Source organism: Ochotona curzoniae, unplaced genomic scaffold, assembly GCF_017591425.1.
Source record: "Ochotona curzoniae isolate NIBS_2020 unplaced genomic scaffold, NIBS_Ocur_1.0 contig_3255, whole genome shotgun sequence".
NCBI classification, from domain to species: Eukaryota; Metazoa; Chordata; class Mammalia; order Lagomorpha; family Ochotonidae; genus Ochotona; species Ochotona curzoniae.
In genome coordinates this window covers 5086215-5099862 of record NW_024465777.1, presented here as the reverse complement: position 1 = coordinate 5099862, position 13648 = coordinate 5086215, and the positions used below count along the sequence as shown (strand labels likewise).

At 55.2% G+C, this 13648-nt stretch overlaps 1 protein-coding gene across 3 annotated transcripts in view; it reads right to left on the bottom strand.

Annotated features, from left to right (window-relative positions):
* Positions 1 to 2306: 2306 nt before the first annotated feature.
* The window catches only part of WDTC1 (WD and tetratricopeptide repeats 1), a 56339-nt gene continuing 44997 nt past the window's right edge, over positions 2307 to 13648 (bottom strand). Inside the window, exons 8-16 of one of the 3 annotated variants that reach the window (XM_040979660.1) lie at positions 13173 to 13267; positions 12659 to 12774; positions 11607 to 11682; positions 10957 to 11065; positions 10318 to 10491; positions 7278 to 7513; positions 5960 to 6131; positions 4978 to 5170; positions 2307 to 4270 (exon numbers count right to left, since the gene is read on the bottom strand). In XM_040979660.1, the coding sequence (XP_040835594.1) occupies positions 4073 to 4270; positions 4978 to 5170; positions 5960 to 6131; positions 7278 to 7513; positions 10318 to 10491; positions 10957 to 11065; positions 11607 to 11682; positions 12659 to 12774; positions 13173 to 13267 (1369 nt within the window). In that variant the 3' untranslated portion in view covers positions 2307 to 4072. Of the gene's footprint in view, positions 4271 to 4977; positions 5171 to 5959; positions 6132 to 7277; positions 7514 to 10317; positions 10495 to 10956; positions 11066 to 11606; positions 11683 to 12658; positions 12775 to 13172; positions 13268 to 13648 lie in introns of all 3 variants that reach the window. The other 2 variants (XM_040979661.1, XM_040979659.1) reach the window with 2 other exon arrangements.

The following is a 13648-nucleotide window of genomic DNA, read 5'->3' as shown; positions in this document are numbered from 1 at the left end:
GCAAAATGTTAATAACAGGGAAAACCGAGTCACTGAGAGAAGCCATAAGATTCACTTATTTGAAAATAATGGCTATTCATTTCTCACAAAGTGCCAGGGCTGGGAGTTGTTGGTAGGCAGCCAGTTGTGATGCCTACATCTTATGTGGAGTGCCAGTTCTGGTCCTGGCTGCTTGGTTTCCAATCAAGAATCTTGCTAAAACACCAGGGATAGCTCAAGTAGTTAAGCTCCTGCCACTCATGTGGGAGACCTGAACGGAGCTCCCAGCTTCTGACACTTCAGCTTGTCCCAGCCCTGGCAGTTGCTATCATTTGGGGACTGAACTGGTGGATTTGTCTCTCCCTCTTCCACAAGGTATTTAAAATAAGTATATTTATTTATTTATTAAATTTTTTATTGCAATGTCAGATATACAGAGAGAAGGAGAGACAGACAGAAATATCTTCTGTCCGATGATTCACTCCCCAAGTGGCCACAATGGCCAGTACTGCGCCAATCCTAAGCTGGGAGCCAGGAGCTCTTCCAGGTCTCCCATGCAGGTGCAGGATCCCAAGGCTTTGGGCCATCCTCAACTGCTTTCCCAGGCCACAAGCAGAGCTAGATGGGAAGTGGAGCTGCCAGGATTAGAACTGGTGCCCATATGGGATCCTGACTGCTCCACTTCTGGTTTTGGTTTTTTTGAAGATCTGTTTTATTTTGTTTTACCTTGTTTTATTTGGAAAGGCAGATTTACAGAGGAGGTACAGAAATATCTGTCTGCTGGTTCACAAGTGCCTTTAATGGCCAGAGCTCAGCCAATCTGAAGCCAGGAGCCAGGAACTTCTGGGTTTCCCATGCAGGTGGCAGGGTCTCAATGCCCTGGGCCATCCTCTACCGCCCTCCCCGGCCACAAGCAGGGAGCTAGGTGGAAAGTGGGGCTGCCGGGATCAGAACCGGCATGCCAAGGTGAGTACTTTAACCACTATGCTATTATGCCGGGCCCCAAAATAAGTATCTTTAAAGCAGCAGCTCCAAATGAAAAGGAAGTTGCTGGTATAAATTCTTCTAATGGCTCTTCCTTGGCTTCAGGTCCACACTCAGCCAAACTGAATCACTTGTGCACATGGGACTCTGCACAAGTCCCGGGCATGGAACATGTGCTTTAGCCTGCCCTGGTCATGTCTTGAAGATGCTTCTGCAGACTTCAATCTGGGAACACAGGAGAAAGATACCAACCTGTAGGACCTGTTGCATATCACCTAGTTTTCTGGCAGGACCACTTTCCTGTGCAAGCCTAACCAGCTGGCCCAACCTGGTTCTTTCCAAATATACAGAAGAAACTACAACCTGTCTGTCCTCATAGCACTGGACTACAATTCCCAAACTGTTTAATGAGGCACGTGAGAGCGCCCTGACAAATTCAGAGGGGGGAAAAGTAGGCTAATTTAAAATGTGAGGACCGTCCAACACCTGTCGGCTTCTGTGAGAACTCAAGGTAGTTGGAAGGTTCATTAGATGGTACAACTTTTTTTTGATTGTGTCATCACCAAGGAGTTGTTTTCAGAAGCTGCTGTGATAAAAAGCAAACACAAGCCAGAAGGGAACAGGAAATGAAGGGGGTGGTATCTGTGTAGTGTCCAACAGGTGCACAGATCCCATTTGTGCCTGAAGTTACTTAAGAAGGAATTAACATTATTTTTCCCAATTTATGTGCATTATGTTGGAAGATGACAACTGATTTGTCATGTCATAAAGACTTATTAATGGATTTGGGCTTAACTAATACACTGAACTTCCAGGTATTTGCTTTGGTACAGGCGCTCCAAGACAAAAATCATGTTACCGGTGCTGAGTCCGATCTTACAGATCATAGAATCCAGCGCACCAGGGAACTCTGTTTGGCACAAGTATCCTTTGTTTCTCCTGACAAAACAGAAGGGTGACTAGAGCATACCGTGTGTAGTAAGGTTACACAGTATTGTGTAAAACTGTTCATTATATACACACAAGCATGTATATTTTGGGTTATAATGTAAAATGTCTATTTCATATTTAGGTTTTGACTTAATGTTCCAAGCATTGTACAACACAGATGAGAACAGTCGTGGAGTGAAAGCTGCTTATTGCAAATCACACACGAGGACCCGACTCTGTGCTTGGCCCGGCTAGGCGGTGGCCACTGGTCAGTGCGGACCCTGCAAGGCACGCTTCATTCTGCTCAGCAGGGATGTGGTCAAAATCAGAGCCATGGAAGTTAGGGACCAGGTGTTCTTGCTCCTTTTGGCCCCAAGACCCATTTGTAGCCCACAAATACCACCAGTCACAGCTAGAACAAAATGATTTTAATCAATTGCATCACCCTCACTTTCCTGGGAGCGGAGCAAAAAAAAAAAAAAAAAGGCTCAGCTCCTGCCCCGGAGGACAGTAAGGCTTAAGTGTCTCTCCACACTGCAGGGCCCAGGCTGGGCAGGCAGGGGACGGGCAGCGGGTGGCATGGGGAGGAGGGAGGAAATGGCGGCGGTGGCAGCAATGGTGGTGGCGCTGAACACAGTAAGCTAAGGGCCCTGGCCATCCTTGGCCCCCAGCCCCAATATTTCTGCTCCCCTTCCCCCCCAGAGAGAAAAAGGTCGTGGAGAAGAGATGGGGAGTGAGTCCCAGCAGCAGGAGAAGCAGCAGCAGCTGTTTCCTTCACCAATAAATATACTTCATTACCAAGCTAGAGGGGAGAGGAGAGGGGTGGCAAGAGGGACTGGGGTGGGGAGAGAGAGGGGGAAGCTGCCACCTGTGTGGCTGGGATTAAAGCAATGAGATGGAGCCAGACCCCCCACCAGTCTCCTCACCCCCCTTGTCTTCTTAAAACTGTGAAAAAGCTTTTAACATGGCCCTCCTGTCTCCAGGGCCGCTCTGAAGCCTGACTGAGAGGAGGCACCTGGCAGAGACCGGGCGGAGGAAGGAGAGGAGGGCGGGTGGGGGAGGTGGGAGGGAAGAAGGGAGGCTGCTTCTCCCCAGAGGCTGCAGCTGGAGGGCTGGAGCCAAGTAAGCACGGAGGGGTGGGAGAGCCGAGGCAGGCAGGCCCGGCTCCCGGAGCAGCTGGGAACGCAGAGCCAAGGGGCCTGCGAGCGGCTTGGTGCGCGGTGGGGCTGCTGCGTTGTCCAGTGTAAAGCTTGGGCTGCTGAGCAGGGAAGGTTGGGCCAGGAACTTGCCTGTCTGCCACCCCCCTCCCCCCAGAGCAGCAGGGGGCTGAGAAAAGCCATCACTTCTTTGGTCTTTGTGGCGGCTCAGGCTCAGCTCAGCGTGTGGGGTGGGAAGGAGGGCAGAAAGGGCAGAGCGGGCCCTTGGCAGGAAGTGCCACCTCAGCAGAGGGCCCGACTGGGAGCTCCGGCAGAAAGGTCACAGTGAGGCCGAGGAGCGCCCAGGAGGAGAGGGGCTGCCCGCGTGTGGAAGGGCTGGCACTGGTGGGCTGGGTGTGGTGCGATGCCCCACTCTCTGCCAGGGCCCATAGGAAGGACAAAGCCCCAGGAGGTGGTCAGGCAGAACAGGCTCCAGACCCGGGCTCCCTTCTTCCCCATGCTTGGGTCCAACGCTGAGGCTCAGGAGGGAGGGTTGGAGCTCATCCTTTGTCCAAACCTTCCCTGGAGACCACAGAGGGCAGCAGGCACCACAGGCCAGGGCTAGCCCTTACCCACTGGGAATTCCATGCCCTTTCCTGCTTGCAACTGGAAGCCAGGGCAGTTTGGAAGGCAGCTCCAGCCCTTGCCACCTGAGGCAGAAGGGGTCGGAGGCCGGCCAGAGCCCTCCAGGGAGGTGGGAGCAGGAGATGGGGGGTTTCTGGAGGGGCATCCCCTCCCGCTCTTTTGCTCAGAGCTGGGGACAGTTCAGGCACAATCAACCCAAGAGTCTGAAAGCCGGCAAGTTGTAGCACCCCCACCCCCAGTGCCAAACTAACAAAACAAAATAGGGGAAAGGAAGGGAAAAAAATGGTGGGGGCGTGGGGAAGGGGGAAGGGAGACAAACCAAAACGAGATCCCCTGACCTCATGCCCAGGGCACAGGGCACAGTCAGTAGCAGGCCTGGGGAGTGGGGTCAGGAGCGTCTAGCTGGGCCGGCACTGCACCTGACCCTCTGAGCTGTCCTCATCGTCAGAGGCCCCAGCGCCCCCGCTGCTGAGGCCTGTGATCCGGTAGCCCATGTTGAGCAGCATCACCTCCAGAGGGTCTGCGTTCATGCGCCGCTGGTTGGCCTGAGAGGCGCCCTCCATGTCCTCCACCACGCGGCCCGTGAGGTCTTCGCTCTGTGGTGGTAAGAGGGGACAGCCACCAGGACATGTGAGGGAGGCACACAGGATATGTATGTGTGTGTATGGGGGGACATTACATCCATAGGGAGACCCTGAGCTGCTGTGGTGCCATGTCCTCTCCTCAGGGGAGGATTCTGGAGAGCCAGATCCAGGATTGGGGAGGAAGCGGAGGTCTGAGGCTGCCCTGCAGAGTGGCAGGGCTACATTGCCCTAAGTGGCTCTGCGTGCTGGCCTTGCCCCATTTCCCACATACAGATAAGCGTGGGCAGGGATGGTTAAGCAGGCAGTGAGTAGGGAAGGACTCCAAGGTGGCCTACTGGACTCTGAAGCCTGCATATTTCCCTTGTGGCTGAAGGGCAAGAATCTGGGGGCCTGAGGTGTGCCTCTCTGACAGGGGGAGGAGGGCTGATCTGCTCCTCCCTCTGTCCTTCTTTAGCCCATCTGTGACCTCCATGTAACACCTCAGCAGCTATCTCAAGGATACACTATGGCGAGCCAGGAGCCAACTCCTGTCCCTGGATGTGCCCAATGCATTTGGTGTCTCCTGGACCTGAGGGCTCTCACCTTGCTGCAGCCTTTGAGTCCCCAAAGCTGCTGGACTCCAAGGCTTATTCACTCGCCCAGTCTTGTGTGGGCTCAACCATTGGCCTTGCACAGGGGACCCTTTTGTTTGGCCTGATTCACCTTGCCTGCCTCTTTACCTCTGGTCGGGGATTCCAGAGCCGGACAACAGGGTCGATGCCGCTGGTGGCCAGGAAGCAGTAGCTCGGGTGTGGCTGCAGGCAGTTGACAATGGACTCATCCCCCTGGAGCACGCGGACTAGGTTGGTGGTCTCCTTTTCCCAGATGAAGAAGGAGCCGTCATCAGAGCCACTGACGATGTACTGAGCATTACTGGCAGGGCCAAAGGGCAGGGAAGGCAGATGAATGGAAGGTGTTGGGGAGCTGGGCAGTCGGGAGACACTCAGGTCCCCCTTGCTCTGGGTTATGACCTTGAGAGTCCTCCACATTGCAGGGCCGGTCACTGGGGTTACTCTCTAAAACTCAGGGCAGTGACTGGGTCCCTAAAGCACATCAGCATCTCATGGTGCCAGGATCATGTCTTGTCTGGCCTTGGGTCTCTAGGAACAGCTTCACCTAAGCTTTCCCAAGTCCTAGGCTTCCTGGATGAAGGCCCCTATCTCCCAGTACGTGACCAGCACAGCCCCTCATATTCGGCTGGCATCTATAGGGAATCCTGAGGGAGAATTCCGAGTTGTTCACTTAATCAAAGGAAGGTGAGGCTGACAGTGTGTGGGACATGGGCTTTGTTCCTCAGTGGCTACATGGCCCATATAGGACTGTCAAGCTCCTCAGCCTCTGGGGGTTGCCCCATACTCCAGCGGACAGAAGTTTGGAGCACCCAGAAAAAGAAACTGGGCTGTGGCTCCAGCAGCCAAAGCAATATGAGGTGGGGAGACAGAGGGTGGGCACCGTGGCACCCTGTTAGCTGTCTCACTGGGTCCTTCTTATGGCCTGACAAGTGAGTAAAGTTCCCTTCCTCGGTGAGGTCACTGAGACCCACAGAAATGAAGCTGTCTGCCCAAGGGCAGACACCAAGGCAGAGCTTGAGATGTTTTAACTCCTCCACCCCCACCACTTCCTACTAACTGCCCGTGGTCCCCTCCTCTTTCGGGCTCAGACCTGCCGAAGAAATTGGCCTCCTTGATGTCCGTGGTGGTGTTGCAGTGGCCACAGTAGCGGAACTGGTAGTCATAGCTTCTCTCCCGCAGCACCATCTCATCCTCGGAGATGGAGTCCTTGCGGCTTGAGCTGCGGAGGCGGACGGGGCCGCCACCAGCTCCCTTCTTTTCCTCTGAGGGCAGAGACGAGACAGGTGTGAGTTTCCACTGCCTCACCCGCTCCCCACCCACGGCCCTCTTCACAGCCCAAGTCCCGCTGAGCCTTGCGACTGCCCCCGTTTCTGCACTGGAAACTCGGGACCATCTTGTGGGGGATCCAGGCTCCGAGGTTGCTCAAGGGCCGTTTCTACAGGGGCAAGAGGCAAGGCGAAGCAAGCTCGACATCGACTGGGCAACTTTCTCAGCACAGAAGGACCCAGCTCCCTGTCTCTGACGGCAAGCCACGGGGCAGCCCCTGGAAAACTCACATGTTTTCAGTTCCTTGCATGTGCCTTAGTCCTTCCTGCATCCGGGCCCTTGCACAAACTGGTCCTCAGGCTAGGAAGGCTTCACTTCCCACAACCCCCCTCTATTTAACTTATCTCCTGCCTTCTGCGGAGCTTGGGTAAAATGTCTTCTTAAAGATTCCCAGCTGTTAATCAAGATACTCTCTCTTGCATCCTGTGGCCACTTGCTATGTGGGCCCAAGGTACTCCTCTTACTTTGCTTCTCCTTCATTAGACTGTATATCCTACAAACTCAGAAATGTCGCCTGTCTTGTTTACGGCTGTGTTCTCTGGTGAGGCAGTCTCATGGCCAGGCTGGGGCAGGGGGCTAGGGCATGCAGCCAAGGAACCATCTGCTTTTAGGAATCACACACTGTGACCTGTTCCCCAACACTACCAGCATGAGCCCAAAGGGTGGTCCTGGGCTGTGCTCTACTCAAGGCCAACCAGGTACAAGGCAGGGCAGAGCCTGGAAGCCAAGGCACCACACCCCACCCCGGACGCATTCCTAGTCCCTGTGTTATTATCTCTGCTTCCCTGTACAAGCCAACCAGCTACAGCCTGTCAGGTGCATGAGGAAGGGAAAGAGGAGGGAGTGGGGGTATGGGGTGTGGTAAGGACCACAGCCCTGGCTGTGAATGGGTAACTCCCACGTGCTTTTGTACCTGGACAGAATCATTCAGTGGCAGTGCTAACCCTTCTCCAATGAGGAGACCAAGTGATCATGCCCTGGACATGTGGCTTCTGAGGCAGCCACCTGACCGCAGGCCTCTTCAATCCTGGAGCTATGACCTCCCCTGAAGGCCACGTGGCTCCTTTGCAGTGCCTACTCACCACCATCATTCTTGGAGAAGAGGGCAGCCGTGATGTCGCGGCCCAAGGCATCACAAGCGCTGCTATGGGCCTGTTCTGGGAACTTCCCTTTGAAGTCATCCAGGCACTCCAGGGCCTCGGCCACATACTTGAGCTCAAAGAGACAGCGGGCCAGGCGGAAGTGTGCCTTCAGGTGGCATGGGTTTAGGGAGATGGCCTTGAGGCAGTCTCTCAGAGCATCATAATGGTCACCATCCCTGGAAGGCAAGGGAGTCTGCCTTGAGGGGGGGGGGGCACATGGCAAGCAGGGCTACCCCTCCTCCCCATGTTGTCTTTGCTTCCTGTGGCTGTTCCAGTCCATTTCTCTTCTGACAGATCTCAGGTGAAGAGACTTGGGGATGAAAAGAATCTTGGCTTAGCCTAGGCCTCTATCCCCAAAAAAGAGTAAGCCAGGAACCCTGTAGGTTTGGGGGCGGCAAACCCTGGTGTCAGGGTGCCCTCTGCTGGGCACAGAATGTAACTGTGTGCCTGCTCACCCCAGGCACCCGCAGCTCTGCAGCAGAAGGCCTGGCATCTTGCCCACCTCGGGCTCCCCAAGCCCTCCTTCTTCCTCCACCCACATCCTCCAATCCCCCCGGCTGGCCTTCAAAGCCACGTCCAAGCAGGGGGCCCTCAAGGACAGCTCTGTGGTCTAGCGAAGCCAGAAGTGCCAAGCCGGGGGCTCTGGGGCTGACCAGCAGGCAGCAAGCCCTGAGCCAGACCCCCCTCGGTCCTGGCTGACTGATCCGCAGCAGCTGTGGCCTCTACCTCCTGGGGCTGGAGGATGGGGTTGACAGCCTGGCAGAGTCAGCTCTCTGGAAGCTGATGGCAAGGGGACTGCACACGCCAGGAGCTCAAATCCTCCCCACTCGCTCCTGCAGCTTTCTCCAGCAAGGATGAAGGAAAGTGAGGGAGCTTTCTTTGGTGGGCAAGACTGAAGAAGTCAGCCTTTCATACCTTGTGTTAGAATGTGGGAGACACTCCCTGTCCCTGCCCCTGTGGGCCTGCCCCTGCCTCTCATGAGGGGAGGTCACAGAAGCCACTTGTCATTTCGGAGCATTTTCTCTCTCTCTTTTTTTTTATTCCCTTTGGCTGAGCAGTGAGCAGCACTCCCTGGCTGGACCTGCTGGCCTCTTAACCTGGGGTACTGCTCATAGAGCCTCAGGACCCTACACTGCCTCTCTGCACGTAGAGGGAGCACTCAGCTTGGTGCCAGCAATTCTAGCCGGTGTGGGGGCAGAGCATCCAGAGCTGCCTCCATGGAGTGGCCTGCGTCAGAAAGAGTGGTTGTGACGAAGGAGCAGGCGCGCTGTGGAAACCCAATTACCGCCTGCAAGGTGCCCCTCTGAGCTCCTGGGGAGGACAGAGCTGAGACCGGCCTGGAGCCAGAGGGTGGCAGCTCCCACTGCATCCAGGAGCAGATGGCAGCCCTGGGGAGATTGGCCCAAGACAGAACGTGACATTCGAAGGGTCACTGGCAGACATGTGGGATGGGGGTGGGAGCAGGGAGAGCAGGCAGGCCCAGGGCCCACCCACCCTAAGCACACTGCCAGATCCCTTTCCGAGGGAGGACGGCCCTCTGCAAGGCCCTTTCCTGCCTGAGACCCTCCATGGCTGCCTGACAGGCACAGAATTGAGGCCAACCCCCTCTGTGTGCATTCCAAGCCCTTCCCAGGCCAGCCCCAGGCTACCTCACAGACTCATCTCCTGCCAGTCCCTTCCTGAACCCTCTGCTCCAGCCAAATGGATTTGCTGTTCTGCTGCAAGCTCTTCAGGCAGCCCCTGCCCCCACGTCTTTGTTCACACCATTTCATCTCCCTGGAATGTCCTTCCCCCACAGGCCCCTCCTCCCCTCCATCTCCTGTCTAGGCCTGCCCGCACTCACAGCCATTCAGACGCCTTGGCTTTCTGCTGCTTCCCGGATCCCCAGCTAGAGCAACCCTCTTTTCTTGTTGCCTGTGGTGTGTCACCTGCTAAACTATCCTGTGACTCCACGCCTGTCCTAATGCTGGCTGCTCTGAATAAGGGACTTGGTGACAAAACTTAGTGTCCCCAGTACCCAGCACACAGTGGGGGTTCACACAGAAAATGTGCCGTGGACACACGCAGGATGGGATCAGCAGCCTCTTGTAGCAAGAACACACAAGTGAAGCTGAGCTCTCAGCCTGAAGTCTACCTAATGACCAGGACGGAGAGGCCCCTTCAGGCATCTCCTGGGTTTGGCAAATCCCTGGTGCCTGAGCTGAAGCCCATGGTTGGGGGGAGGCAGCCTCCCCGCCCCCACTGCCAGGCTGCTGACTTGGGTGGGTTTCTGAAGCCTCCCTCTCCGGCCTGCCTCGTTTCAGCCAGACGATGGCACACCAGCTGGCCTGTCTGTCTGGGCAGAGTCGACGGATGCCAGACGGAGCAGAAATGGCTGTGGGCCCAGCTCTATCCATCTCTCGTCCTGGCCCTGGCTGGGGGAGGGGTCTGCCTGCCTGCTTGCCGGCTGCTGCTGCAGGCAGAAGGGCTGGGGCCCTGATGCCCTCCCAGGATGAGGGGTTCTTCAGGACAAGGAGCAGCCCCCCTCCCCTCGGCCCAGCCAACCTCCCACAGCACCCCCAGCTGGCAGTGGCTCCCTGGGACTTTTCTGTCTGGAGTCTGAGGGTCTAAGAGTGCGGAGAGCAAGCCCTAGGTCTAGGTGCTCCAGGACTGGCTGACAAATATCAAACCCTTCAGTCACATTCCACCGCTCGCTCAAGGTCCAATTCTCCAACAGTTGCAGCAGCCATCCTCTCAGCCCCTGATTCCCTAGTGGTATAGCATGCAGAACACCACACTGGAACTACTTGTCAGCAATGCTCTGCTCAACTACCAATTACCTCAGTGCTTGAGACTTCTCTATCGCTGGGGCAGGTGCCTCCCCTACCAGCCAGCTACCTTCTCTGTACACCTCAGCATTGCAGCCCCACACAGCCTGCTGCCTGTGGTCCCACTGCTCCTCCCTCTGCCCCGCCTTGACCCCTCCGTAGTGTCCACTCACCACTTGCGTTTCATGTAGGCGGCAGCTCGGTTTCCGTAGAGCATGGCATTGTGGGGAGCCCTCTGCACAGCCTTGCTGTAGAGCTGAATGGCCTGGGTCCATTGCTGACAGGCAAATGCCTCATTGGCCTGTTGCTTCACTCGCTCCAGATAAGGAGGCAGTTCTACTTGGGGGCTGCTGGGAAAACAGAGCCACGGTCAGATCAGTTGCAGGAACAGAAAGGAACGGCTCCTTGAAAAGCCTGGGGCTCTGCCTGAGGGCCACCCAGGTCCCATGAGGGGGAGAAAATTTAAGCAACCATGCAAAGACCAAAGAGAGGACTTCTAAGAGAACAGAGAAAAGATTCTTGTAGAATGGGGATCATAGCAGGAGGCCCATCTGTATGGTTTCCCTTTTTGGAGACAGCTTCTGTCCATGGGTCCTGATCCTGGCCACTGATACCAAAAGACCACAGCCTGAGGTGGAGTATGGCTGATGCCCTCCTGGGCAGAGGGCAAGGGAGCCACTGGCCACCCTCCAAGAGGCCTTACACCCCATCCCATTGGTTCCGTGTATGTCTGGGTGCAGGTTAGAAGGCAGGTTTCCAGGACACGTGCCTGGAATGGGGCTTGAAGGGCTGGACAAAGTCACTGGCCTCACCTGACATTTCCTTTACTCTCCGGCAACCGAAAGCCATTACTGTGAAGGTGCAGGCCGTTGGACACACCATTGGACACTCCATTGGTGGACATCTTGCCATTCTGAACTTCTGCAAGCAATGGAGAGAAAGTAACAGCTGAGGAAGAGGCCCTCTCTTCTCAGCAGCCCTTCCACTCAGACCACAAGATTCCATTGTGGCACTAAGGGTAAGTCCATTCCTAGAACACTGGTTCTGACAGCAGAGCAGGCAGTGGCATAAGTGAGGCCTGGGCGCCCTCTGCTGCCTGGCCAGAGACACAGCTCCAGTACAAGCTACCCTCAGCAGAGGGGACAGAGTGACAAGTGAGGGTTGAGCAGGTGCCTCAAGCAACTGCAGACTCCAGGACAAAGGGGAATGGCAGCCATTCCAGGGTCTTCAGAGCCAAATCACTGAAAGAGCCTGTCTTGTCAGAGCCAGGTGACAAGTGCTGTGTGACAGAGTCCTTGGGTAGGGCTTTCTGCCCTCCTGTCTCCTCGCTGGCTAGACAGGCTTGGCGTGCTCTTCTCCGAGGCCGGCAGCCAAGGCCTATAGCAGTGTGCAGGCTCCTCAGCAGGGGCGGTGTGTGCTCAAGCTTCCCACCCCATCAGGGGAGACCCTCGGGAAGACCTACCTCCTGAGGAATGGCATTTTCTGGGCAAGAGGAAGGTGTATGGCCGCTGCTTGTAAGTCAAGTCAAACAAATAGACCTAGTGGGAAGAAGCCAGGAAATAGCCTGTTACATGAGGGCATGGTGGGAGACACTGCAAGGCTTTGGTGACTCAAGAACCATGGTCTTAGGAGGACACTCAGGATGTGGAAAGCAGAGCCCTGGAACCTGGCTAAAGTTGTGTCTAGGAAGTAAACCCTTGGCAGGAAGTGGTTCTTGGCCGTGGGCCCTTGGGGTGGACTCTCAGTCACTTAACAGAGTCCTGGGTTTCCATTGCAGAGGCCCTCAGTCACAGACAGTCTTGCTGAGGGGAAGAGCGAAAGCCTCTGAGAGGGGCCGTGCCTGACAGCAACATGGCCAGTCACTTCTTTTGGCAAACTCTCATCAGCCTCTTGCTGAACTCTTATTATTGAGTGCTTTACATGATTTTTTCTGTTTCACTGCAGAAAGCTATCACAAGAAGAGAGATTGTTACAATCACCCCTTTTATAGATGAGGAAACTGGGGCTCAGTGCTCACATCATTTATCCAGGGTCACAAAATCAGCAGGTGCCACAGCCCAGACCCACACTTGGGTCTGTGTACCTCCTGATGGGTCTGCTACCCCGTCTCTCCACTCAGTGGAATGCGACCAACAGGCCAAGTGATGGCCCAGCCCTGGAGCCAGAACCTTATTCTGATCTATGCACCACTGTGCAACAGAAGGCTAGGCATGACGGGCCTACCATAGCTCAGCTGTGCTCTCCTAGGGAGGTGGCAGATGAGGAAACCAAGGTTCAAAAAAATGGAAACTGACAGACACAGCCAACAACAGGCCAGCATTTGAGGATAGGTCTGTCAAATCCAAAGCCCAAGTTGTTGATCAAAGCATTGGACCACTGTATACTGATAATGTCATTTACAACAAGCCCGCTGCTCGTGTAAAGCCAGGCAATGCACATATGGCATACACAGTGCTGGCAGCTGAGTAGGGCACAGTGAGAGGGTGCAGAGCCACCCCAGGAGACTGAACGTACCTGCTCCCCGCCCATGTTGACTAGCAGCTCTGTGCCGTTGGGGCTGAAGGTCACATAGGTGGCGACCAGTACTCTCAGACGGTTATTGTAGTCGGGCAGCTTCACTGGCAGATGACCTAGAGAAAGAGACCAGTTGCCTTAAGATGGATCTCCGGGTTGCCCCTCCAAAGGACAGGTTGGGAGATGTTAGCCATGTTGAAAAGGACAGCAACCAACTCTTTATAAAGTGTAAACACTTCTGGGTGTTGAGTCCTTAGTGTTCAGGCTGAGCCAACTGCTTCTTGTGTCTCACCCAAGGCAGTCATTTCAACTTCACTTTTTAGCAAAGAAACTCATCAAGATGTGGCGGTTGCCTAAGGTCACATAGCCGGTTGGCGGCAGAGTCAGGATTAAAGCCCAGATCTGACCCCAAAACCCTTGCTGTTGACCACTAGGCCCTGCTGCCTCCCATGCTGTCCTAGAAAGACCCAGGGTCCAGCCAGGAGCCTGGGGCCACGGCTGGGCTGAGCCTTACCTGCCACGTAATACTGGGCCGCACCATCCGGAAGGGGCTTCTGCCGGTCACAGAAGGTGTGCACGCCCGCTGAGGGGCTCTGCTTCATGCTCTTTCTGGGAAGGAGAATCAGACAGGTCAAAACTAATAGTACCCCCGGCTGGACCAGATTTCCCGTCTGAGAGGAAAACCCAAGTTAGTGTCCCTGAGAAATACAGGAGGGAATTTTCCTTATCTAAGTAAACCCAAAGGCCCAGGCAGAAGCAGTGGACATATATATTGCAGGGTCATCTGAGTCTCTAGGCCCACTGTACAGCTAAGGAAGCTGTGGTTGAAGCAGGCAGTGTGTGAGGGGAAGCAGTGGCTGCCCAAATCCAGGAATGAAGGTCTAGCAGGCCAGACATTCCTGCTTCTGTCCAGATTCACAGAAAGCCCAAGTTGTAAAGGCCTCTCAGACTTGGTTTGGGTATATTATTTTCCTTTTTAAAAATAAAATC